The 27,252-nt window shown below is 44.4% G+C and overlaps 1 protein-coding gene across 2 annotated transcripts in view; it reads left to right on the top strand.

Moving 5' to 3' along the window:
* Nucleotides 1-27,049, top strand: part of CDH26 (cadherin 26) — a 38,922-nt gene extending 11,873 nt beyond the window's left edge. Inside the window, exons 2-17 of one of the 2 annotated variants that reach the window (XM_075011515.1) lie at nucleotides 844-921; nucleotides 3,403-3,525; nucleotides 5,442-5,603; nucleotides 8,312-8,459; nucleotides 15,234-15,400; nucleotides 15,787-15,915; nucleotides 16,409-16,594; nucleotides 16,780-17,048; nucleotides 17,970-18,112; nucleotides 19,352-19,585; nucleotides 21,009-21,230; nucleotides 22,876-23,006; nucleotides 25,048-25,116; nucleotides 25,264-25,293; nucleotides 25,808-25,894; nucleotides 26,700-27,049. In XM_075011515.1, coding sequence (XP_074867616.1) covers nucleotides 844-921; nucleotides 3,403-3,525; nucleotides 5,442-5,603; nucleotides 8,312-8,459; nucleotides 15,234-15,400; nucleotides 15,787-15,915; nucleotides 16,409-16,594; nucleotides 16,780-17,048; nucleotides 17,970-18,112; nucleotides 19,352-19,585; nucleotides 21,009-21,230; nucleotides 22,876-23,006; nucleotides 25,048-25,116; nucleotides 25,264-25,293; nucleotides 25,808-25,894; nucleotides 26,700-26,915 — 2,394 coding nt within the window. In that variant the 3' untranslated portion in view covers nucleotides 26,916-27,049. Of the gene's footprint in view, nucleotides 1-843; nucleotides 922-3,402; nucleotides 3,526-5,441; nucleotides 5,604-8,311; nucleotides 8,460-15,233; nucleotides 15,401-15,786; nucleotides 15,916-16,408; nucleotides 16,595-16,779; nucleotides 17,049-17,969; nucleotides 18,113-19,351; nucleotides 19,586-21,008; nucleotides 21,231-22,875; nucleotides 23,007-25,047; nucleotides 25,117-25,263; nucleotides 25,318-25,807; nucleotides 25,895-26,699 lie in introns of both variants that reach the window. The other variant, XM_075011514.1, reaches the window with a different exon arrangement.
* The last annotated feature ends 203 nt before the right edge of the window (nucleotides 27,050-27,252 follow it).

Here is a 27,252-nt window from a genome sequence, read left to right as displayed (position 1 = left end):
CTTTGTTTTCTGTCTTTTAACCAATTCCCGATCCATGAAAGGATCTTTCCTCCTATCCCATGACCGCCTAATTTACATAAAAGCCTTTGGTGTGGGACCATGTCAAAGGCTTTCTGGAAATCTAGGTATATTATGTCCACTGGGTGCCCCTTGTCCGCATGTTTATTAACCCCTTCAAAGAATTCTAATAGATTAGTTAGACACGACTTCCCTCTGCAGAAACCATGCTGACTTTTGCCCAACAATTCGTGCTCTTCTACGTGCCTTGCAATTTTATTCTTCACTTTGTATTATTTTCAAGTACAAATATTAACACTTCAAAATGACAAAAGAAATAATATTTTTCAGTTCATCTAATACAAATAATGTAGTGTGATCTCTTTATCATGAAATTTGAACTTATAAATGTAGAATTACATACAAAAACCCAAACTTTGAAGAGTAAAGGCACTTCGAAGGAGTAGTAGCCCGCGGCTACACACATGCCAACACTTCAAAGTTGCCGCGGGGGAGAATTAGCATAATGAAGTAGTGCATATTTTCCGCAGCACTTCATTAGTAATCTCTCATCACCCTGATTAACACGCCCTCTTCGAAGTTGGGGGCAAGTGTAGATAAGCCTTGAGTAAGTTCTGAAGGGATAAAAGAACCTATTCCACTGTAAATCAAATTCTGGTTTGTATTTTACAATTTGAGAAATGCTTTAGCAGAGTTCTTCTTAGAGTCAGATGTTCCTTTTATTGTTTGAAAAGGCAACGGACTTTGTGTTTACAATAATAAATAAGTTACAATGACATTTTATAATTAGCCATCCTCCTAATTAAAACAATTTTGTTTTATAAGGTTACTGCTGCCAGCAACACTGCCCACGAAAAGGACAGTATCAGTCTAATAAAGACCACCAACAAGACAAGCAGAAAGGTTTGTTAATCTACTGATTTACTTAATAAAGAATGCATTTATATTTGGGAGTAGAGTGATACATATATTTTTAGAATTTGCACTGGCTAGTCTTGGCTTGCAGAAATTACCATAGTGTGAAAACACAGGGAAAACTTAGTTACATTATTGAAAGACCAGGGCACACTCTTTAATGAACCTTTTATAATTGAGAAGTCGAAGGGAAGAATGGTCTGTTCACAAAAAATATTTCCATAATGTACCTTCCCCTTTTGTATCTAAGTGCCAGATGTGTTCTTATGGCTGCACCTGTTACTGTGTGTGTTTGTGGTAAAGTTCACACCCTGTTAGAGATAGTATTAGACAATAGACAAGTCCAAAATTTGATCAATGACTCTCATGAATGAATGCCTGTAAAGGGTTAAACCCAGAGGCTACGTCTACACTATCCCAAAACGTTGAAATGGCCATGCAAGTGACCATTTTGAAGTTTACTAATGAAGCACTGAAATACACATTCAGGGCCTCATTAGAATGCTGGTGGCTGCGGCACTTAGAAATTGCTGTGGCTTGCCGCTGTGTGGGTCGTCCAGATGGGGCTAGTTTTCAAATGGACCCCGGCAACTTCAAAATCCCCTTGTTCCTATCTGCTGTTAGGAATAAGGGGATTTTGAAGTTGCTGGGGTCCTTTCAAAAAGGATCCCCATCTGGACGAGCCACGTGGCAGCGAGCTGTGGCAATTTCTAAGTGCCGCTGCCACCGGCATTCTAAAGAGGTGCTGAATATGTATTTCAGTGTTTCATTAGTAAACTTCAAAATGGCCATTTGTATGGCCATTTTGAAGTTTTGGGATAGTGTAGACATAGACAGAGAGAGTTTTCTGTTGGCAAGCAGCCATGTGAGCAAATGGGAAGAGATAGGGCTCTTTTTAAATTGAAGCCGTTACCTGCTGAAGGTTTTTTCTTCTGTCTGGCTGTTAAGCCTGAGCAGGGCTTGAGGAACTCAGTAAATATCCAGGCCACCAGGAGATCTGGGTATATGGATATGTAAGTAGAAAATAAATGTTCTGTCAAGTGTGATCAAAGGTTTTTTTTTTTTAATTTTGGGTTTGGTGTGGGACTTTTTAAGCTGGCTGATGTACCCCCTTGTGATACTCTATGCTTTTATCTATCTTTTAAAAAGTTGCTCTGTAACACCTAGCAGCCATGTATGCTTTATCATTTTATTGGCATACTTCATCTTTTGTTTTGTTAATAAATCACCATTTTTAAGGCAATGACTTGATTCCTGTGTCCTAGAGAAAGGCCTGTGTATATACATGTATATAAAACTGAAAGGTTAGCTCTCAGTTTGCAGCTTAAGTTCTTCCTTTTTGTTTTCAAGTTCTCTCATAAGGGAGGGTTAAGAGCTTGGAGCTACCCCACAAGGAGACATCCCAAATGTGTCTTCCTAGATTTTAAAGTGGGGTTTTCTCACATGGATGGTGGCAGCTACATCCCAGGGTCGGGGAATCTGAAACTTTGGAAAGCTTTAGAGCAAAACCGATAGAGAGAAAGTATATATAAAGTCTCTTGGGTAGGGTGACCCTCTGTCCCATATTGGGCAGGATGGTCCCATATTTGGGATGCCAAAATGGCATCTCTACTAATGTTTTTAAAAGGGACGAATTGTCCCGTATTTAGGCCATCCCAGCGCCCCTCATTTCCCTGAGCCTCGGGGAAGCAGGGGAAGCATGGGCAGCTGCTGCTTCCCCAGGGCGCGGGGAGCACCGGGGGCTGTGGCTTCCCTGGGGCTCCAGGGGATCGCCAGCGGCTGCCACTTTCACGGGGCTCTGGGGGATCGCCGCCATCTGCCAATTTTCCTGGGCTCCCGGGCAGTGCCGGCAGCTGCTGCCTCCTTCCCAGCTCCCTAGGGCTTGGTGGAGCTGGAAGGAGCCACCCCTACCCCCATAAGTCCCTGTCCTGTATTTGGGACAGGGAGATATGGTTGCCCTACTCTTGGGCCCCCTCAAATTTTGCATTCAAAGACTACATCTACACTAGAAGCATCTGTCTACAGAAGGTACTGTTGGAAGAGATATTCCAACAAAATTTCTGTCAACATATCGTGTCTATATATAAACATGGATTAATCTTTTGATCCTCTCTGTCAATAAAAGGGCTCCCGGAGTATCTACACTGCTTTTTTGTCAACCATTTCTGTCTACAAAACCCCAGTTTTATCTACAAACCTCTCTAGTGTAGATGCAGCAAAGTGTCAGAGTGGGGTCAGCCTTAACAATCACTTTCTTCCCCTTTGTCTATTGTACCCCACATAGGATTGGGAATCAGGAAATTCTAAATTTTAATCTCAGTTCTGTTGAAAACTTTAATAATATTAGGTTTATATTTAGACTTCTTACATAATCACATAGTTTAATTATGAAAGCAAAATTTGCAGATCACAGTTTATTGGCAGTGCCATCTCTGAATTTTGTGACCTGAGTATGTGTTATATCAACAGTTGCTGGATCTTTATCAGCCAGCCAGTCTTCGTCCTCTACGACGCACAAAAAGGAGATGGGTTATAACCACCATTGATCTTGAAGAGGAGGACAAAGGACCATTTCCCAAACTTGCTGCAGAGGTAAAACAAAAGATGTTAGAGGAAAGCAGGAATATTCTTTCTATGTAATACTTTCCGTCGTAGACTGGGGCCACCAATGTAATGGGTTGGAGAGGTTGCTGCTATTCCACTGTGGAGCATGATAGGTCCTCATTTGAGAAACCTTCCTTATGCACCAGGTCAGACAGAAATTTAAGAATTGCCATTGCAGGTTGGACCTGAAGCTGGTCTAGGCCAGTATTCCTTCCTTGACAGTGATCAGCCTCAGAGGAAGGGAAGAAACTCTTCAGTGGGCAACTTAAGAACAAGTGCCCATAGAAATTGTCTCTTCCTATGAGTTAGTGTTAGGTACATTAGAGTTTATACAGAGGAGACAGTCCAATAGAAAACTAAAGATTTTGTTTGATTAACCTTTTGGTCTTATTTTTTTTTAAATGTTTCTAACTCGTGGCAGTACTCTGCTTCTCACTCCATGGCTATTTAGTCTGCTTAGTATCCTCTGAAGAGACTTTTTCACAGACTTTTTGAAAGTCCAAGTGTCTCTCCTTTATTCACTATTTCTTTCTTTTTTTGACACAGTCAAAGATTTGTAGGTGAAAGGTTTTGTATTCCTTTAGAGAAGCAGTGTTGGTTTGTTCCTACTGCATCATGTTCATCTAGGTATTTTTTATAATATCCATCCATTTTTGATTGTAGCTTCACAAGATTACTTGGCACTGAAGTATGGGTCATTGGTCTGTAATTCTCACGCAGGCTTCCAGAGTAATCTTATCTTAAAGCTTTTGCTATTCTCAGTATCTGCTTGTACAGCTGCTGATTTTGATGAGTGACTAGATTTTTGGTAACATCTTACACCCTTTGTTCTTCAGTTTCTTACAAACTCTTGTGTACCAGTTATCTGGGCCTGAAGACTTGTTGCTTTTTAATTAATCACTTTATCCTTGTTCTTGATACATTAGGGTCCAATCCAAATGGCCCATTAATTTCAATTGGATTTGGGTCAAACCCTTAATTATAAAGGCTCCGTTAGTACTAGAAAGATCTCATGCTTCTAGTAAAAATTGCTTCTTGTCAGCAGGGCCAAGAGCCACTGTGTGCCCTGGGGCGAGGTGGGAGGGAGGCCCAGCACCAAGCCACAGAAGGGGCATGGTCAGGGGCAGAAGGGACAGGGCCTAGGGCAGTCAGCCCTTAGTGCCACTCAGATTGTGGTGCTCTGCTCCACCACTCACCCCTCCACAGCTGCGCAGAGTAGCAGAGCAGTGCTGCTGTGGAATTTCAAAGGGGCCTGGACTTCCAAGCCCATTTGATATGCTGGGCCTCAGTGCAATTGACCCCTTTGTTGTCCCCTCTCCCCGTGGGTGGGCCTGCTTCTTATAAAAAATTGGCATCACAATTTGAATTAACTGGTAGCTAGAAACAGCCAAAGGCATTTATTCTCTTAGGCTGCATCTACACATGCCCCTTCTTCTGGAGGGGGCATGGTAATAAGCAGCCCGGAGGATGCTAATGAGGCACGGATGTAAATTTCCCACGCCTCATTAGCATGGCCGTGTGATTTGGAATCTGTAAGAAGCTCTTTCAGACTCCAAAATAAATGTGCAGACACGTGGCCTGTGGGGATCTGCTGGGAGGAAACTCTCCCTCCGGAAGCCCCCTCTTCCTCCTTGCTGCTCCTGGCCTGGGCTCCCTGGCTGCTGCCTGCTCCCCTTGCCACCAGACCAGCTGTGGCTCCCCTGCCATGGGCTCCTGCCCTGGTCTGGTTGGCCCCTCCTCCTCCCAGGCCCGGGACTCTCTGGTCCTGCAAGAGCCATAGGAATTTTAACCTGTGTTGTCCTGAATTTATGACAATGTCTCTTGAAAACACTTTGGATCCCGGTGCTGAAATGTAATCCTTATGATACAGTTAGCTTTTCACTAATGCACCATTTGTTTTGTAGCTGTTCAGTGACAAGTCAGGTAATGTGTCCTTAAGATACATGATCAGTGGACCTGGTGTGGATGAGTATCCAGAGGTTGGGTTGTTTTCCATAGAAGATGATGCCAATGGATGTGTGTACGTACATCGTACCATTGACAGAGAGAGCACCCCCTCCTTCAAGGTAAACAGAGTTTAGAAGAACAGTTAAGCATATGACATCTTTAAGTTAATCTCCTAGTGCTAAATGTTTCATGTAATAGGAAAATCCAATGGTAAACTGAAGTCTGTATCTGCTCATTCCTTTCTTGCTTAAATCTTATAAGTCAATAAAAACCAAAGGCCAACAGTTTCTACAAAATTGCTTAGATTAAACACTGATCAATGTCATTGTGTAGTCTTTTTGCCATGCCAGATGTTCTGCAAGCCCAGAATTTTACTCCTTGCATAGCTACAGTGATGTTGCTATGAAGCAGCACCAGGAAGGAAGGTAGGCCAAACCACAGTCTAAAGTCAAAGATGCATGTTGCACACCTCATGATAAATTGCAACTCAAGCAGCAAACTGTTAATGTTTGAACAATTATTCTGTAGTATAGTACTACGGCATGGTTACTGATTGTGGAAGCAAATTTTGGCTCATGTGTAAGGAAGTAATGATATTAGTCATCAGAAAATTCCATCTCCTATCATTTGCAAATGTCAGAGCTCAATGTTTAGGTTCCATAATCAAAGGATGATATCTATAGGCAAGGAAGCTAAGCATCATGAACTACCCTCCAGATGTAGAGACGGGCCCTTGTCCACCTCATGAGTTATTGTCTGGAACGCTGCCCTACAAGCACAACGTGGTGAGGAAAACAGTCCAAAGAGTAACTCTGAATAGGTCAGAAAGAAGTCTGCAGAGGCTGGGTCACAATCTGCATCAAGTGGGCCAGAAGGCCAGCGCAACTATAACCCACATGTCTACTGGGGGTGTTTCTCTGCCTCATGTAGTGACACCTACACCACTTATACAGGGAAAGACTGAGTCTCCTCTACAGTTTAGCTGAGCAGATGACTTTTTGTTCATGCTAGGCTCATGTACTAAGCTCCAGAGGTTCCCAGGTTTGAGTCCTTCTGATGGTGGTTACACAACAATGGGCTCCTGAATTTTACAAGGTGTGGTAAATTCTTCCATTGATGCTTTCACTCCATGGATGTGTCTACACTTGGCCAAAATTTTGAAAGGGCCATGCTAATGGCCAAATCAGAGAATACTAATGAGGTGCTGAAATGAATATTCAGTGCCCCATTAGCATGCAGCTGGCTGCGGCACTTCAAAAGTGCTGCATTTCGATTGTGCGCAGCTCGTCTACATGGGGCTCTTTTTGAAAGGACCCCACAAACGTTGAAATCCCCTTATTCCTATCAGCTGCAATTGAAACATGGAACTTTTGAAGTGCTGCATCCGGTAGCATGCTAATGAGGTGCTGAATATTCATTTCAGTGCCTCATTAGTATTCTCCGATTTGGCCATTAGAATGGCCCTTTTGAAATTTGGCCAAGTGTAGACACAGCCCACAGGAATGTAATTTTTAATTTCCCTGATGGTGCTGATAGTGCTTGGTGAAGGGCCAGTAGCACTCTTGTCCAGGAGTTTGTGAGCTACCATAGCAAAGGTGTGTTGAGAGAGAAGCTGTAGTATCAGATCCCCTAGCAAGTCTACTGGTTTCACTGGGCACTTCACATGATTAATAAAATGTGAAAGCTAATGTAGGTGACATATAAAATCAGAGCTCAAGTTATTGTCCAGAGAATTGGAAAGCAAAATTACTGTAGCTTTATATCACAGTAACCCAAACAGTCTGGCCTTTAAATGGAGCATTATAAATAATTATTATTTATGCTGAGCAAATAAAGAACTAATTTCAGCTTTCTCCATAGATTTATTTATTCTATGTTTTTTAAAATGCTCTTTTAATTGCAAATATTGAATACCCAGAATTCCTTGCAGAATTCTGTCCTTTTGCATTGATCAAGTGAACTCAGTATATAGTTTGTGGTCCCTGACTGGATGAAAGTGCATATACTTCCAGAAAAGAAAACATCAGTACATGAATTTAAAACCTGAAAGTCTATAAATGGGATTTGAAAGTTCACTTTATGCTAGCCTTTATGTGTGTAAATCTTACTTGTTCAGACATTTGATGGAAGGGCATGTAACTAAATATTTTTGGACTAGTGATATTTGTACAGTAGCTCCTCTTTTTGTTAGTGTCTGTCACACACATTTAATTGTTTAGTAAGGAACAATGCAGAATGTCATTAAACTAAAGTTATGGCAACATTTTCACAAGCTTTAGGAGATAGTCCGTTGTAAAAGTAGTTCCTAAGTCAGTTTCATTCAAATTCAATGAAATTTAGGTGCTTTTAAAAATGTTACCTTTTATCCCTGCTTTTGCATGTTCAAGCTGACATTTACACAAAGAGCTAACAGTTACTAGTCAGTGTTGTTTGCATGCACATAGTTATGTGTGAATGAAACAGTTGCATTCCCCGAAATGCAATCCATAGAGCTGAAGCCCAGGAATGAAAATCAGACCCATATTGTACACAATTGTCATTGGTTGTTCTAAACTGCTGGGTTGTTTTGCAAAGCTACATTTCCACTTTATCTACGTATTTATTTTTACAAAAGAGTCTAGAACATTTACCAAGGTTATTTTTAAATCCAGACGATAATTATTCAGAGTTATACTAAGACTGCCAAGTGAAGCAACTCATTATTAATGATGCAAACCAAAAAAAATGTTGCCAAGTATGTTTATCATGGAAATAGCTTCGGCATCAAGAGATTTCCTGTGCAGTGCTGATGGCTCACTTTGTTTCTGCATTGATATCCATTTCCCAGATACGTTTTGATGTTGCACATAGAGTGACTGGGGAAATAGTGGACAGATCTTTAATTTTCATTGTTAAGATTAAAGACATCAATGATAATGTACCCAAGTTTCGCAAGGAGGAATTTAATATTACTATAAAAGAAAACCATGACACAGGTAAGTGCTAGCTAAAGAAGCGATTTGTACGGGCTTGTGGGGTTTTTTTTCTCCCCTCTAGTTTTATTCAAGTATACATACGTTTAGGGAGTGAAGGAACCATTTTTCAGTCCTGTTGGAATCACAGGTAAGGTACAGACAGGCCCCAGTTCTGTAAGTACTTAATAACAGGTGCTTACACACTATTATCAGTAGCTCCATTGTCCATAATATCTGCTGTTGTTTTAGGAAGTATAGTCATTCTTTGCTACTGTCACCTCTGATTGCAGTATTGCAACTTGATTTAAGCAGGGCCAGCCTTAGGGGGAATGTCAGCCTGGGTGAACTTATATGTTGGCACCCCTGGCCTGTCCCAGGAATAGTGCCTCAATTTCTCATGGTCCCCACGTGCCCCCCAACCCTATACCTCCTGTCCTGTGTCCCCTTTGCTATGAACTCCCACCCCTTCTTCACTCCTGTATCCTTACTCTTACATTGTTTCCCCTGTGCCCCTAACACCTGCATTGTACCACCTTCACCTCAGCCTTTGGACTGTGCCATCTTCACCTCTAATCCCTGCACTTGCATCCCACCTGTGACCCAGCTCCAGCCTTGCATTACCTATGTGACTATTACACTGCCTATCTGCCAAGTACTTTCCATCTGCTTGTGCCCAGCAATCCCCATGTGCAGGAGACCCTTACCTAGAGATCGCCACCACAGACCTCTATGCCCAGCAACCTCTCACCCACAGATCCCCCAGAACTGCCCAGCACCAGTGTTCCCTCTACTCTTTTCCATCTATGTGAAGAATAAATTTTAATGTGCACTGAGGTATGTGCACCACCAGTAGAAACAAAAACCCAACCTGTGGACACTCTGCTGATCAGCCGGGTGAAATCTGAATCTCTCCTGGGCACCTGCAGAAGCACTCAGCTTACAGGGAACACTGGCCAGAATCCTATATTCTGGAGGGCATTCAGCACCAAAATATTAAAAATTCTGTGCACAATATTTTAAAATTCTGCAAATTGTACTGGTCAAATTGTATTGGTCAGTAAATCAGTGTGGAGGCTCCAGTATGGTCATGGGGAGCACAGGCCACTGGCATCATGGAGGTGGGAGAACACCCTGTCACTTTCCCTCCCATACCTTTCTAGGAAAGGGACGTGGCAGTGAGGTATTTCTGTGTGCCTGGCAAAAGGCCACTGGGAAGCATTTTACTCAATGGCTGATGTTCCAGCCATGACCCCACATCCATTTGAATGACAAAGAAATAGACAATACCAACGTCTGAGTCCAGCTGGCATCCAGGCCCTTGCCTGCTGCAGCTCTGGGACAAATAGTTTTTCATTCTCCCAAAAATGGACCTTTTTCCTGAGCATTTTTACCTGAGAAGTAAAAAGGTGCTTAGGATGTGCAGTGTAATAAGAAAGGCTTTTTATTCAGGCACCAGTCTTTTTTTTCCCCTGCCCTGATTTACATACCTGTTACTGTAGACAGCTCCATGGAATTGTACTGGGTACAGCTCAACACACAGTTACAGCTATGCTTCGACAATGGGGCTGGAGTCATAAGCCAGCCATGAACACTGGCTCTTGTCTGGGGCTATTGAAGACAGCTGTTAAAGTTACTCTGTGCAGCTCAGGGCTCCCTTGGAGACTGAGCTGGATGGAGCTGGAGAAGGGAGGTACAAGTGCTGAAGGAACTGACCAGGGCCTGTGCACAAGTTGAGCTGCTGCTCACAAACAGGGAAGAACTAGGAGGAGAAATAGAAGTGGGTGGTAACCTGGGCTGTAGTGACCATGAGATGGTAGATTTCAGAATCCTGATGAAAGGAAGAAAGGTGAGCAGTAAAATACAGACCCTTGATTTCAAAAGAGCAGACATTGACTCCCTGAGAGAACTTATGGGCAGGATCCTTTGGGAAACAAAGATGAAGGGGAAACATGTTCAGGAGAACTGGTAGTATTTTAAAGAAGTCTTACTGCAGGCACAGGAACAAACCATACCACTGCATAGCAAGAAATGCAAATATAGTAGGTAACAAGCTTGGCTGAACAGAGAAATCCTTGTTCAGCTTAAACTCAAAAAGGGATGTGTGTAAGAAGTGGAAATGTGGACAGTTGACTAAGGAGGAATATGAATATATGGCTGGAGAATCCTGGGGAATAATCAGGAAAGCGAAAGCACAATTGCATGTTAACGATAAGAGGGTTATCAGGGAAGGTTTGGGACCTTTACTGGATGAGGGAGGTAACCTAGTGACAGATGATGTAAGAAAAGCTGAAGTACTCAATGCTTTTTTTGCCTCAGTCTTCACAGACAAGGACAATTCCCACACTACAGTGCTAGACAATGCAGTATGGGCAGGTGTACGGCAGCCATCGGTGGGGAAGGAATGAGTTAAGAGCTACCTAAAAAAACTAGATGTACACAAATGCATGGGTCTGGGTTTGATGCACCCCAGGGTACTGTGGGAATTGGCAGATGTCATTGCTGAGCCTTTGGCCGTTGTCTCTGAAGACTTGTGGAGACTGGGAGAGATCCCAGATGATTGGAAAAAGGCAAATGTAGTGCCCATGTTTAAAAAAGGAGAGAACAATCCAGGGAACTGTAGACTGGTCAGCCTTACCTCAGTCCCTGGAAAAATAATGGAGAGGATCCTCAAGGAATCCATTTTGGAGCCCTTGGAAGAAGGGAAAGTGATCAAAAGTAGTCAACATGGATTCGCCAAGGGCAAGTCATGCCTGACCAATTTGATTAACTTCTATGATGAGGTAACAGGCTCTGTGGACATGGGGAAGTCAGTGGATGTGATATACCTTGACTTCAACAAAGCTTTTCATGCAGTCTCCCACAACATTCTTGCCCATAAATTAAGGAAGTATGGATTGGATATATGGACTATAAGATAGATAGGAAGCTGGCTTGACGGTTGGGCCCCATGGGTAGTGGTCAGTGGTTCAATATCTGGATGGCATTCGGTTTTGAGTGGAGTTCCCGAGGCTCAGCTCTGGGGCTGGTGTTGTTCAACAACTTTATTAATTACCTGGATGAGGGACTGGATTGCACCCTCAGCAAATTTGCATATGACACTTAGCTAGGGGCAGAGGTAGATATGTTGAAGGGTAGAGACAGGATCCAGAGCGACCTGGATAAATTGGAGGATTGGGCCAAAAGAAGTCTGATGCGGTTCAATAAGGAGAAGTGTAGAGTCTTGCACATGGGATGGAAGAATCCCATGCATTGTTATAGGCTGGGTAGTGACTGGCTAAGCAAAAGTACAGCAGAAAGGAACCGAGGGATTATGGTGGATGAAAGGATGGATATGAGTCAACAGTGTGCCCTTGTAGCCAAGAAGTCTAACAGCAGATTGAGTGCATTAGGAGGAGCACGTCAAGCAGATCTAGAGAAGTTGTTGTTCCCCTCTATTTGGCACTGGTGAGGCCACATCTGGAATACTGTGTCCAGTTTTGGGCTCCCCAGTATAAAGACGATGTGGATGTGCTGGAGGAAGTTCAGCAGAGGGCAATGAAAATGATTAAGGGGCTGGAGCACATGACCTATAAGGAGACGCTAAGGGATTTGGGCTTATTTAGTTTACAAAAGGGAAGACTGAGGGGTGATTTAATAGCAGCCTTCAACTTCCTGAAGGGGAGCTCTACAGAGGATGGAGAGAAACTGTTCTCGGTAGTGACGGATGGCTGAACAAGGAGCAATGACCTGAAGTTACAGAAGGAGAGTACTAGGTTGGATATTAGGAAAAACTACTTCACCAGGAGGGTGGTGAAGCACTGGAATGCATTGCCTAGAGAGGTGGTGGAGTCTCCATCCCTAGAGGCTTGTAAGTCCTGGCTTGACAAAGTCTTGGCTGGGATGACTTAGTTGGGGTTGATCTTGCTTGAACCAGGGGGGCTGGACTTGGTAACCTGCTGAGAGCCCTTCCAGCTCTCTGGTTCTATGATTCTATGAAAGGTGTTTCCCGGGGTGAGGACGAATGTGCTGCATTCTTGAAGGGACCTTTGAAATCCCTCTCAAGTCTATGCTGTTTAGGACTCTCCCTTGTTCAAAATGCTGCCAGATGGAGACACAGCTCTGAGGATTCTTGAGTCCACGAGGGGAAAAGTCTCTTTTCCCTCAATAAAAGTTTTCAGCTACTCCAGCCTTAGCAAGAGGTTGCTCCTTCTCTTCCTTTCTACAACCCTGATTGCTACTTTTCTGTTCTTGTGCCCCCCTCATCCCCTGTTATTGTCGTGTCACTTTCCTCTCGATACAGATACTGTTAATCATGGGCAAGAGCAAACACCGCCTTTCTTTTATTTTCCTTTTAACTCTCCCTCCTCCTCAGAGAGGTTGTATGTGTACTTCTCCCCATCCCCACTCCTCTGCCCAGGTCTGCAGGTGCAGCTTGGAGGAGGCCCTGGCACATTCCTTCATGGCTAGCTCCCTGCTCTTTTCCCTTCCCAGACTGCCTTCCCTGCCAGCCACCCCCAGTCTGGTTCCTCTGGTCCCCCTCACCCCCTCCCAGAAGCCCTGTGCCTTGAGCATGGCTCCTCCCTTTGTCACAGCCTGCAGATATTCCCCCCCACTCCCTACTCTGTTCCGAGCCTTTAGTGGCCCTCCTGCCTGGCCTGGCTCCCCTTGCCCTGCTCACTCACATACAATGCTCCAGGCCTTGCTCAGCCCCATGGGATCTCGCCTCTGCTGGAGACCAAGCAGCACATGCAGGGGGGGACTCATGCTGCACAGGTCCAGGTTCCCTGGGAGAGGGGGCTGGATGGAGCTGGAGCCTTCAGCTAGCTGACTGAGCAGCAAGTGGGGCAGGGTTGGGAAGAAGCCTGTGGGCCCAGCTGAAGAAAGAAGTTGGAAAGGAGTCCATGAGGGGAACCCCAAGTCCACTTCAGCACCCCCTGGGTGCAGTGCCCTCAATATGTGCCTCATTCCTCAGCCCTAGGCCTGACAGTGGATCTAAGTCTTGACTAAAGGAAGAGGAAATGCAGTTTGGAGAGAAATTTTTATCCTGCATCTTAATGGAGTTGCAAAGCTTGAGGCTTAAAAGGAAGCATTTTCCTAGACCAGAGAAGATGTACAATGAAAGCCCTCTATGAAGTGTCTTCCTGAGCAAAGCTAGGATGCCAAAGTTATTGTCTACATCAAATTTAAATATACAATGGCAGCATGTTATACATAAACACCATATATATATATATATATATATAGATATAGATATATAAACAAAAGCTCCAGAGTCATTTGGTTTTGTACATTTTTGTCTGTCAAGACTTGAACATAATAGTAGAGAACTTAAAGGGATTGTACGTAGACAGGGCCAGGTCCAACCTGAAAATAAAAATAACAGGGTAATAGTCCGCTCTTGCTGATGGAAGTGGAAAAGCTCACATTCATTTTATTGGGAACAGGTTTAGATCCCTTTGCACTGAATTCCAGTATCCCTTATCCCCATATGTAATGTAGGTATTTTCAGCAGAAGAGTTCAGTGTTCTCAGCAGGCATGTGAACCAATTGTCTTGTGACCTAACTCCTGCTTACAGGGGGAGAGAGAGCTCAGTGGTTTGTGCATTGATCTCATAAAACCAGCATTGTGAGCTCAGTCCTCGAAGAGGCCATTTAGGGGTCAGGGCAAATAGATTAAAAAAGATCTGTCAAGGATGGTGTTTGGTTCTGCTAAGAGAGCAAGGGACTGGACTCCATGGCCTCTCAAGGTCCCTTCCAGCTCTGTGAGATATGCTTTAGTAATTGGAAGCTTACAGGGCATAGCTCCTTACAGGAGGTGCTGAGTGTGTTGCAGGATTGGATTTTTTACAGCCTTACAGATAGGAACATAAATGGTGCCACACTGGATCAGACCACAGTCCATCTTGTCCAGTATCCTGTCTCTGATAGTGGCTCATACCAAAGCTTTAAGGGGAATGAAGAAGACAGGATAATCATGGAATGATCCATCTTGTCTTTCATTCTTGTCTTTGGACAGTCAGAAATTTAAGGTCACTTTGAGGAGGGGTTTGCATCCCTGATCATTTTGCCAAATAACCATAGATGAACCTGTTTTCCTTGAACTTACGTAATTGTTTTTGTACTGTTACACTCCCATCCCAATGCAATGAGTTCCACTGGTTAATAGTGCATTATGTGAAGAACTTCCTCTTGTGTATGTTAAATCTGCTGCCTATGACCTTCATCAGGTGACTCCTGTTTTTTGTGTTGTCTGAAAGGATAAAGACCACTTCTCTGTTCACTTCTTGCACGCGATTCCTGATTTTGTAGATTTCTGTTAGCCTCCCTTTGTCATCTCCTTCTAAAGCTAAGCAGCCCTAATATTCTTAGTCTTTCCTCATGTGGGAGCCATTTCTGAACCTTTTCCACTAAAGAGCCAGACAGTAAACAAAAGCTGCACTGGGTGTGCCTGGAAAAAACAGTGAATACGGTGTATGGCTGATAGGCAGCACAATGAATATGTAGTAAAGAAATACAATGCTGATCTTTGTACTTTACAGCAAATATACAGCTCTATAAATTTGTGTGACAACATGAGCTAAGTAGAGCAGCAAGAGAGGAGGCAGGCGCTGCAGGGGAAGAGCAACAGAAGTGGCAAACCTCAGTGCACATGTGGAGAGAGTATGTGAAGGTACAGAGAGGAGACTAGTGGACATGCAAAAGGCTGGGGGGAATAAGGGTGGGGAGAGTAGAAGAGGGGGGTGTAGGTAATGAAGCCCAAGCACATCCATATCAGCAGTGAGATCTCCTAATAAATACTTCAATTCTTCATCCTAGGCGAGCCAGTTTTCCTAGTGACAGCCCTTGACAAAGATGAAGAAGACACATCTAATTCTCAGGTGTCCTATTTCCTTATTGCACAGACACCCAACCTCAAAGAACCCAGATTTAACATCGATCCTACCAGTGGGCTGATAGTGGTTTCAGGATGCTTGGAACATAAGGTGAAGTACATAATAAGTTGTAGTGATCAGTGGTGCTGCTAATTTTTTTCCATCCATGGGCAGAATAAATGTTGTTATATGCACCCAGGCATGTGCAGATGTGCACCACCAGTAGAAAAGTATGCTGCCAGCTGTGGGTAGCTCTGGGTGCTCTGCTAATCAGCTGAGTGGCACCTGAATCTCTCTTGGGCAGCCGCCCAAGCCCTCAGTTTACAGGGAACACTAGTTGTGATATATACCTGCCAGGTGTACATTGATGTTCATATAAGAATCCACGGGACGGGGAAGACTCTCAAGTATAAACAGTTTAAAAGATCAGTGTTGCAGGAATGACTGGACACTTTTCCCTAAATTACGTTTTGGAAGGTAATTAACTTGTGTTTCAGACTGCCAGTTCTTTTAAACTTCTGATCAAGGCCAGAGACCATGGGACCCCACAAATGTCATCCACTGCAACAGTTAACATTGCTGTTGAAGATACAAACAACCACCTGCCTGTATTTACCAAGGAAAATGTAAGGAGAAAGTGCAGCTATTTTACTGAACCACCCCAAGACAAAGAAATTTCAATCCTGCCAGGTGCCAGTGACACCGCATGGTAAACTGAGAGCACTTGGCACTTTGAGAGCTCAGGTGTATATGGGTGTGGGTTATTAACACAGCAGCAGCAAGCTACGGGGGTTGGGATGGATACTCAGCTGAACATGTGCTTCTAGTGCATTCCATCCCACATTTTCGTGGATTGCTCTCAACCTCAGGCCATATCCACAGAGCCTCTGCCATCCTGGGGAAGGGGATCCTGGAAAAAGCTGTAGGAGAGGCCCTAGTTGTGTGTCTATGCTAGAGCTGCAGTGCCAAGGGGAAAAACCTCAAGCAAAGTGAGAGAATAGGGCCTTGTGAAGTGGATCTTCAGGGCTTGGAAGTGGGATGGGAACCTGGATTGATAGACTAGATGAATGTGATTATTCCTGGTTACACACTGATGAGACAATCCATTTCTCCCCCCAGTATCAGCTACAAATTTCAGAAGGCGATGTAGTGCCAGGTGTGTTAAGGTTCCAGGTGGAAGATCAAGATTCTCCAAACACAGCCGCTTGGAGGGCAAAATACAAAATAGTGGAAGGCAACGAAAAGAAACAGTTTGCCATTGAGACTGATCCTGAAACGAACGAGGGCATTTTAAGTGTCATCAAGGTAGTGTTCTGGAAGCTGTACATTCAATACATTATGGCATTTCATAGCTTAGCAGAGTGATTGCTATGTTAGTACTTGGAGTGGCAGTACTTTGGGATCAGTTACTGGTTTCATGTACAGAGAGATGATCTCTCCACTGGAAAAGCCATAATTCCTAATGGAACCTTCTCTTTTGGGATTTGCAGCCTCTGAACTATGAAGATGCCTCAGAGAGGAGACTTGTCATTTCTGTTGAAAACGAAGAGCCTTTTGCTCCATGTCAGAACAGGAAATTAGGGAGCCCTCCTGTAGCCCCCTTTAGAGCAACTGTGGGTGTGAAAGTCCTAGACATAAATGATGCTCCTGAATTTCAACTTCCAGTGCTTGTTCTTCAAGAAGAAGAAGGCATGAGGCCTGGGACGCGGCTTGGGGAATATATTGCTGTAGATCCAGATGTGATGCCAAATAAGATACAGTGAGTGGAGACACTGTAAACTTTGAGCTGGAGAAATGGTTAAGGAACATAAAGGAATAAAAGTTCTAACTTTACCAAAGTACCCTCTTGTGACTGGGTCCCTGGTAGCTGCGTAGCCTAGTGGCTGGACCACTGGTTAGGGGGGTAGAAATGGCAGGGGCACTGGCCCCTGCCCCCAGTGCTGCTGGCCCAGAAACCCTGAACCACTCACTAGTTAGTCCTTACCTTTGGTGCATGGCCCCAGCAGTCCAGATTCCCTTTGACGGGGGTCTCTCGTAGGTTTCCTCCTTTTCCCATGTGGTGGGGTGGGGGCTTACTTGCTGTGGTTCTTCTCTGCTACTGTCTCCTTACTAGCCAGCCCCACACTGAGCCAGATTCCTTCCTTTTCTCCTCCTTCCAAGACTGGCATTGGTTGCAAAAAAAGCAAGGGAAGGGTAGCTTGGCCCAGAGGCTATTTTTAAGACCTGGGATACCGAGCTCTCCAGACTTAGACAGGAAATGTTCAGTTCCACTTCTGGAACAGTAAAAATAAAGATTCTAATCATACAGTGCCTTTTTATTCCAAACTCGCATTGACTTCCTCACGGTTGAACTAGAGTAGAGAATAAATTATCTTCTCACCCTTAAACAGTGGTTCATCCAGCCTCTGGGCCAGGCATGTTAATACCGGTACGGGGAAGTTTGAATTGCCACTAGCCATTCTGTAATGCTTTAGCTTATAAAGAAAGTGAGTCCCTAGTGAAGCCACTCATTGCTTCTCCTTGACAAGAAACACTCAACAAACAAAAAAGTGAAGTCCCAGAGTGAAAATAGCTGGGGCTTACAAAGATACCATGAGATGGAATGGAACTTGAATTTGAGTGCTTAGGACATTTCAATAATTGTGTGACCTTGGGATTTTTTTTGTCTTGTTTCATTAAGATACAGACTAGTACATGATCCAGCAGATTGGATGAGTATTGATGAGAACATGGGCATTCTTACTGTTGTAAAAGAACTTGATCGAGAATCCCCCTATGTGAAAAACAGTGTTTACCCCATCATTGTTCACGCCATAGATGATGGTAAGTTTCTGCTCAGACAGTAGCAAATGAGACAGTTTTTTTAGTTTTACTGTAGAGAGGGATGACAGCTCCTGCAACTGGAAGAATATTCTCTGTAGAGGAAGAGGGGGGATACTAGAGTCTATTGCACAGTGATAAGGTCTTCTCCAGTTGCAAGCCCTTCTTTTCAGGACTCTCTACTTGGTTTGAACCCATAATGCTGCTTATGTGTTTAGAGGGTCGGATTTTCAGTAACACCTATCCAATTCTCCAGGTGCCTGGGGGAAGACTAAAAGCACAACTATCATCACAACATGGCAAATAAACAAAGAAAACAAATTTCCCAACACCCTCCTGGCCTTCCTGCCCTAAAATGAGCTCCACCCTGTCTCCTAATCAGTGCTCCACGTCAGTGCCAGATGGGCCAGAATTGTGTTGTGCCCTAAAGTTCACCATATCAGAGTGCTAGAGGACCCAGGGTATGTGTTGACAAGGCCCCCTCAGTGAGAGTAGCTTGCTACCAGCATTACTTAGCAGACAAGGGCTCTGTCAGCTCAGGCACCTCAGACTGCAGCTGTTTTGGAATCTTTCAGGGGGAGGACATGGGGCAATGCAGGTCTCCGTTGGCACCACTGACATCACCTAGACACTAATTAGGACTGGCACAGATGATGGAGTACAGGGTAGGTCAGTGGTACAATTCCTCATTGTCAGATGGGAACTTGAGGCACAGAGACTGACTGATTTGTCCAAGGTCACAGGAGATCTATGGCAGGGCAGAGTATTGAACCCTTGTGTCATAAGTATCGGGCTATCCACCTTCCTTCTGTACTTCCTCTTTAGGTTTGGTGGTCTGCTAATTTGGGTAGGAGACTGAGAGAGAGAGGATTATGTTCTAGTCCTGACTGTGATCTTGATGTGCACCATTTGGAAATGCCATTAACTCCTCGGTATCTCAGCTAAACTGTCTATATGAGGTGACAGCAGTATAATCTACCTGGCATATTATTAGCGATTGATTGATTACTACTGGCTAATTGACTGCTCAAGAAAGGGCTTACATAGTCTCAGGTAAAAACACTATGAAGCACCTGACCATGAATCTGAAGGCAGACTCAGTATGGAGAACCCTAATGTCCTTACATCTTACTAATGTATTGAATTATTCAGGGACTCATAAGGAATGAATTGCACAGGAAAGTCATGTTGGACTGCTGCCTCTTGCCAATATCTTGGTCCAGCTCTGTTTTTTGTACCTAGGTGTTCCACCACAGACAGGCACAGGCACCATTCTGCTTTACCTGTCTGACATCAATGACAACATGCCAACGTTAGTCACACCTTCCTTGGAACTTTGTGAGAAAGAGAGATGGACTCCTCTCATCATAAAGGTGGAGGATAATGATTCCCACCCATATGCTGGTCCTTTTACATTTAAACTCGCTGATGACTCAGAAAGTATAAAACAAAACTGGAGGTTAGGCAAGAGTTTTGGTAAGTTCTGCCTCCCACACACCTTGTGAAACCCCTGCCCACTTTGTCATCCCTTTACTATTTCACACAGGCACAGTCATGTTCACCATCTGTTACTTAATTATCACTTTGACATTTTAAGTTCTGTGTGCCTCGCTGGGAACAGATCAAAATAAATCCACTCTCACATCAGTGGAGGCTCTCCAGAGTCACACTGGACTAAACTGAGGTCAGAATCTGTTTATAGGTCTTTTAATACAATTGTCCACTGTTAAAGGCTCAGTAGGAGTAATCTGACTTAGGGAAAGAAACAGTTTTCTGTTGTGATCATTGACAGAAATAGAGTAGAGCTGAAGGGATTATCCATATCAGAAAGCGATATTGGATGCATTTCTCAGACATTCAAATAACAAGCTGCCATGTAGCACCTTAGGCCACGTCTACATTACCTGGAAGATCAACCTGCTCAGGACTGATCTTCCAGAGTTCGATTTCACGTGTCTGGTAAAGACACACAAAATTGATCTGTCTGGGGTCAGCAGTGAACCCCTGTTCTTCTCACTATGATGAAGAGTAAAGGAGGTTGATGGGAGAAACACTCCCATCAACCTTTCTTAGTGAAGACAGAGAAATCAGTTTCCAATACTTCAATTTTAGCTATGCAGTTGCCATAGCTAGAATTGCATATCTCAAACCAACTTGCAGGTCTAGCATCGACCTGCTGTAAGGCTATGTCTACGCTACAGTGATCTGTCAACAGATTCTGGCCACACACAAAAGTGGACTGCCTGGCCACTCTCTCGACAGAATGGCTAGCTAGAAGCACAGCAGACAGGGCTGCCCAATGACTCAGAAGCCCTGTATGTTGACAGAGAGCCCCCTGTGCATCCACACAGCTCATTTGTTGACAGATTCTGTCAAGAAAGGCATCCTACTTCATGGGGAGAGGCAGAACGCTGTTGACAGAAGTGCCAAACGGTCAACAGAACTTATTTTTAGTGTGAGCATACCCCTGGTTTTGTCGAATAAATGCCAGGTCCTCTAGTGTATATATAGATGTGTAGACAGAAGACATGTAGACTGAAGATGTGGGTCTTACCCACAAAAGCTCATGACCAGATCAGTTTTTAGTCCCTAAGGTGCTACATGACTGCTTGCTATTTGTGAAGCTCCAGGCTAACACAGCTACCCTCTGAGATCAGATATCGACAGGCATTACAACATGGGTACAAGCAGTTAGCCACTTTGTGCATAGGGTCTGGGTAGAAGCACATGCTGCTTAAACGCCTGATTGTGTGACACTGACATTCTGTCCCTTTGTGCTTCCAATCAACTTTCCCACTCAGTTTGTAGACCTCAGAAGGGCTCCATCAACACTGTGCTTTCAGGCTGTTTACTGCTTTTTTCATGAGGCTCAGGAGTTTTTGCCTTTTTTTTCTTTTAGGTGACTCAGTTGAACTTTTAATGGTGAGAAGCCTCCATCGTGGCAAGTATCTGGTGCCTTTCCTAATTCTGGACAGGCAGGGGTCCTCAGTGAGGCAGAATCTGTCTGTGAGGCTCTGCCATTGCACAGATGGACACATATGTGAAGAATCAAATTCCATGTCTCTGAGTCTTGGAGGTGGCGCCATTGCTGAGATTTTAGCAGCTCTCTTGTTATTGCTAGGTGAGATACCTGCTAAAATAAACCCCACACTCACCCATCAGCTGGCTATACGATCTCATGAGTGCTGCAACCTATTAATACATGGCAAGAACAGGAACAAGTTAACAGGAACAAGTGTCAGTAAAAGGGCCATTTGAGTCTCTTAATATGTCTGAATGCAGTAAAGGGAGAACTGAATGGCTGCTATTTTGTTCTCTTAGGATATTTAAGCGGCTGGTTCTCCGGTATTATCTGCTCTAGTGGAGTGTTTTTGTTTGGCTTTAAAGTGTATATCCTGGACTTTCTCCTGGGAGCATATTCTGTGGTACTCAAATGCCTGGCAGTAGATAACAGCTTTCTTAGTGTGTCTGAATAGGTTTCTAGCTTTGTGGTGAGAGGTGTAGTGCTCTGTGGGTTTCTCGTATGTAGTGGCCTATAGCACAGTTCCTCAACTGGTGTGCCATGGCACACTGGTGTGCTGCAAAGTGGTGCTTAGTGTGCCTTGGAGCTGTGCACCAGGAGTGCCATCCTCCACTCTGTGCACATGCCCCACCGCTTAGTGGGAGAAGCATGGGGTGGCAACGGTGGCAGCTCTGGTTAGTCACAGGCATGGATATAAGGCATAGGAGGAGACTGGGGGTGCCTGGTTCTGGGGGAGGGGTAAGAGCAAGAACCGCCAGGTTCTATTCCCCCCGGGAGGGGTGTGGGAGTCTATCCTAGTGGTTAGAGCAGGGGTCTGAAAGCCAGGAGTAGGCTAGGTGGGAGTCTAGTATAAGGGTGCTGATAGTCATGACTGCCACTAGTGGGAGAAACACATGACAGCAGCAGGTGGTGGCTACTCTGTTGAGTCACAGGTATAGAGTTAGAGCAGGGGGCTGGGGGTTCCTGGCTCTGGGATGGGGCACTAGGTTAGAATGAGGGGCTGGGAGTGTCTGGTTTTGGAGGCAGAGGAGGGCATTGCATTAGAGCAGAATGGTGCTTTGCTATGGGGGAAGGGACTGGGTTATGTATATTGAGTGGGCCGTGCAATAATAAAGAGTGCTGAAGTGTGCCATGAGGTGATAAAGGTTCCTGAGCACTGGTCTATAGGGTTCTCTTGCTGAAATAGACTCTGGTATCCTGGAAATTCACACTGCTGTTGAGTGTTCCACAGAGAGTTTAATGGACTATGGGGCTGTTGAAGTAGTATAGGTTGAACCTCTCTAATCCTGAACTCTCTTGTCTGGCAACATCCGGTGGGTGGTGGGTTCTTGGGGGATGAGTTTATAGCGTTCCTCTTGGAATTGTTTTGTGGGGGGGAAGGATTTGATGATATTCTTAAATTCCTGTATAAACACTGGTGTGGGGGGTCTTCTTTGAGTTCTTCATAGTAGGTCATGTCTGAAATTTCCCACAGAAGCAGTTTACTCCACAATCACCTAGTGCAGGTTTTTGTGCCTCTTCTTTTGAAACATCCAGAGACGGCCATTCTCAGTGACAGGAAGCTGAGCTAGCTGGACCCCTGGTCTAATCCTGTCTGTTGTCCCCCATGTCACCATTTTATTCTGAAACTCGGATGAGTGCATGATCTGAATTCTGATCTTGCATTCACAGAGACGTCCAAGGGGCTGATCTGAAAAGCTGTGAGATGTCAGTGGCAGTTCTGGTCATTCTTTTTGTGTTTCAGTGACAGGCTGTCTTGTGCTATGGTGTTCTTGTGGGCTCAAAACCAAGAAAAGCCAAGCTTATCTCCCTTCTGAAGAAGGCAACCAGACTTTTATCAAGTACAATGAAGAGAGTGAAAATGTTTTGTCTCAGGTGGGCAAATAGAGCATGTATCCATCTTCCTATTTTAAGTCTCTTGCCAGTTTGATACCTGTCTGCCAAGATTATCAGCCGCCTGGTCTTATCACTCATGTTTCCTGTTATTTGGCGTTGAGCAGAACACTCCTCCCTCTCTCAGTGGAGTATGGCAGAAGAACGATCTGCTGTGTGGTACAATATTGGGTTATTCAGGTTATGGGGACTAACTCTGATGCACCCTCTGACATTCCAATGGATTTCTGGATAGTCTTCTTCCTGGACACCTCATCCTGTCCTGTCCTGCGGTAACAAGGCAGGTACGGTGCTTTGCTCAGGAAAGATCCGAGTGGTTTCTGTGTCCCTACTTGCCATGCGATACCAGTCTGTTCAGTGAGGACTGGGAAATAACAGCCAACATGAAAAAGGGCAGGGGCTGCAAAATACTGGTTAGTTGCCAATAATGATAATAGTCTTTTGTTCTGTACATTTCATGAATGCACGTTTTCAGGTTATACCAGATGTTTTGGATTATGCTACCCAACAGTCTACCTATGCAGAAGTTAAAGAAAAACAAATATCTGAAGTAACCATCTGTGTGTTTATATAGTTCCATAAATGGAGCAGTCCCTGTTTAACACCATAAGTAGATATAGTCATGCTGTCTGGAATGGCTCACAACTGTGACAACCATGGCAGAAAGTTGGAAAACCAGGCAGACACCCCAAGCTGGTGATTTTGTTGCTTATTTGAATTTCACCAGTAACAAAGATGAGCTCCTTGATCATTGTGCCTGTCATGGAATCACATGGAACCCCTTAGATTCTCCAGCCTATTTTACCATCCAGACAGACTGGAGCTTGCGATAAAAGATCACAATCCAAAAATCACACCACATCAGGTTGCTCCCAGTCCCAAGAAATCAGTCACTTACCCCAGATCACTTGGTACTCTAGATCCTACATCAAAGACAGCGCTGGTAGCCAATTCTATACTAAACTACATTGCTAATTTTCCTACAGTATTCTCTAGGGTACCCAGATTGTCTCTGGGGATCTCTGCTTTGCACCTGCTATGCTTCTCTAAGTCCAAACAGTCCTGAGATCAAGGATATTCACTTGAATCCATCTGTTACATCTTCTGACAGAAAACAAATTGTTAGTGTGTCTACCCATGTGGGCTTTTTCTTTGACAGCTACGTCTACACGTGCCCCAAACTTCGAAATGGCCATGCAAATGAGCTCATGGGAATAAGGGGACTTCGAAATAGGCGGGGCCCTTTCGAAAAGGAGCCCCGTCTGGACGCGCGGCGCAGTGGCAAGGCGCGTCAATTTCGAAGCGCTGCTGCCGCCCGCATGCTAATGAAGCGCTGAATATGCATTTCAGCGCTTCATTAGTAAACTTCGAAATGGCCATTTGCATGGCCATTTCGAAGTTTGGGGCACATGTAGACACATGAGGAATGAATTTTGAATCATTGATCTCTGGTCATCACATGCTATGATCACTTGCTTTGAAATTAGCACTTTTCTGTTAAAAGACCATCATTAGCCTTTCACAAGTCTTCTTTGATGGGTTATTTAGTTCCAGGGCTATTTACAATGTAAATTTTGCAGTTACATTGTAACAGAAAACAAATAAGTAAAAATGTGTATAACATCCTGTTTTTCTGATGCTTAAACACCATCTACACTCTTACACATTCAATAATTACTCTTAGCAATACTAATTCATGAGTCAATTGACCTGGGCCTTTGGCATGAGCTAATACCTGGTCTGCCAGTGTTACAGATGTGCCTGATATGCAGCCTACGACATGAACCACAGTGAACAGAATAACTTAATACAGCCCTATTTGAAAGTAAAAACCCTGTAACTGAAATGAGATTGCCCTGCCATTCTAAGCACTACACTTTTTCATTTATCATAGTCCAAGTTTGACATTTCTCATGATTAGCCTCCACCCAGAGTAAAATGCTGCACCTTGCCCCCTGTCCCAATTCTTAACTATTCAACCAGGTATTTTAGTGATGTGAGATTGTTGCATTTATCATTGCAGGATGTAAATGGAATGGCAATAGTTCACTTTCTTACATCCAGTCAAGGACACTATATACAAGACCTATATGTAAGTAAACTCTACACACTGGCATAGACGGCTGTGCATGTGTGTGTATATGTTTCAGGTGCAGTGGGGAAGGGAGGACAGGTTAACTGTAGTGGGTTACAACTTTCCTGGAATCATGCAACAGTTTCCTGTTTTTATTTTTTAAAGGGTACCAATGCAATGGGCCTGCCCAAATCAGTAAGTGACAACCAGAGTTTCCACGTAAGTAGAATGCCTTTCAGCGTGTTTTGCTCTCCAAGGGGCTCCCCCCACTATCTCGGGGGGGGGGCATGTTAGAAAAATTCAAAGCACAACAACTTTATTTTCATAGCATCACCCTGAGTCTGTAAACCTCACTGCAAACACTAGGTTGCTGTGACTAAGGAGTTTTCGTGAGAGTAAATTTTGTCCTCCCTTTGCCATCTTTAACTAAAAGAAATGCAGTGAATTATTATGATTCACCATGTTTATGATGGTGGTTTCTTGGGTTCAAGCGACACTGGGCCCCATTTTGCTAGGTGCTGTTACAAACTCAGAAAGCAGATGGCCCCTGTCCACATGAGCTTGGAGTCAAAACAGTCAAGACACACAGAGGAGAAATGACTATAACTGAGAGAGCACAGGGAGTTTGTTCAGATCAGAATGATACCTGTAAAATCTTGATGGAAGGGGCTTAGGGTGGCTGACGTTCAATGTTATGTCTCTCTTTCAGAGGGTCCAGTTTTCTAGATTCATGGAGACATTCCAAAGAAGACCCCTCAATGTGTTTGTAGAAACCCTGGGTGAAATGTTGACTCAGGTAGGGAATGGGTGCTTTGGAATGCCTTGGTATCATCAGTGGCTCCCAGATGGAGCATGGGTTGCCTTGGTTACTTTCCAGTTTGGCTGCTGCTGCTCAGAGGAGATGCTGCCAGACTGTCATTGTTGACTGAATATTGTGGCTTCATCTTCTGCGTGAAGGGGCTCAGGCAGCACATGAATTGGAATGTCAGAGGAAACCAGGTCGCCAGTTGTTTGTGCCCTGTATCAGTCTTGAATTCTGTAGAATGGGAAAAGGGAATCTGAACACCTCAATGAGAGTGAGGTACAGAAGTGGGGGAGCATGAGGAGAGGCCACTTACAATGATCACTCAGCCTTTGCTGAAGACATCGTGTCTCTAGGACATCTTGGAGTGCCATTCTGGTCACCTACAAGTGTCTGGGACACTTCTGTATCTGTCACATGCTCACCTTTTCCTTTCTGGATGGGCCCTGGCCTCTGTAGTGTTTCCCATTGCACATTCATGGGTAAAGCCAAGTTTCTTGCTGTTTTCTGTTCTGTGCTGGGGAACTTGTAGTTTTTCAAGCCTTTTACCAACAACTACCCTGTGCTATTCTATAGCAGTGTAGCTCCCCATTGCAGCACACTTTGGTGTAGCTGATGTCTCTGTCTGTGTACTGTGTGGTGTGGTTCAGTGGGAATGACAAGTATTTCCTATCAGTATCAATCTGGGACTTCTTGCTAACTTCTTACTTACGAAGAATCCCACTGGCTTCCAACTGGATGTTATAGATGGTGTCTCCAAGCAGACTGTGTGTTCATATCTGACCTTTCCCTTCCTCAGAGGCTAGGTCACCTCAGGAACCAGGAGGAGAACATGACCACTTACCGGCCTTACATATATGCTGAGGAGGGAATGCTAGAGAGAAGTTGCTCCTTCATATCCCTGCTGATTTCTGACCATGAACTGCCTGAGGATTTCTTGGACACACTGGGACCAAAGTTTGCTGTTCTGGATGCGATCTGCCAGAAAAGATTTCAGCCACAGCCACTGCCATAGGACCAGTAGAATGACAGGGACATTCCCAGACTGGTTTGGAAGAGACTTGACCCAAGCTCAAACATCAGGTGATCTTTGGTGGCTCTCTCCTACAGGGACTGTCACCAGAGTTGTTTGTATGGCTGAGCGACACAACTATAAACAGAGCTGGGCAATGGTTTGGAAAGGTGTTCAAACTTTTGGCTGGGTCTCTCCCCTTTGTGTTCTCTGCCTGGACCCTTAGAGGTCAGCACAGGACTTTCTTTTGTAACAGATACTCTGTCTGTTGCTGAGCTGAAGAGAAAGAAAGTACAGATGCTGTCTCTGAAGAGACTGGAGTGGAAATCCAGTGTGGTCA

This window comes from Carettochelys insculpta, chromosome 17 (genome assembly GCF_033958435.1).
Source record: "Carettochelys insculpta isolate YL-2023 chromosome 17, ASM3395843v1, whole genome shotgun sequence".
Taxonomy (NCBI): domain Eukaryota; kingdom Metazoa; phylum Chordata; order Testudines; family Carettochelyidae; genus Carettochelys; species Carettochelys insculpta.
Note: the sequence above shows the minus strand (reverse complement) of the source record. Positions and strands in the feature narration are given on the sequence as shown.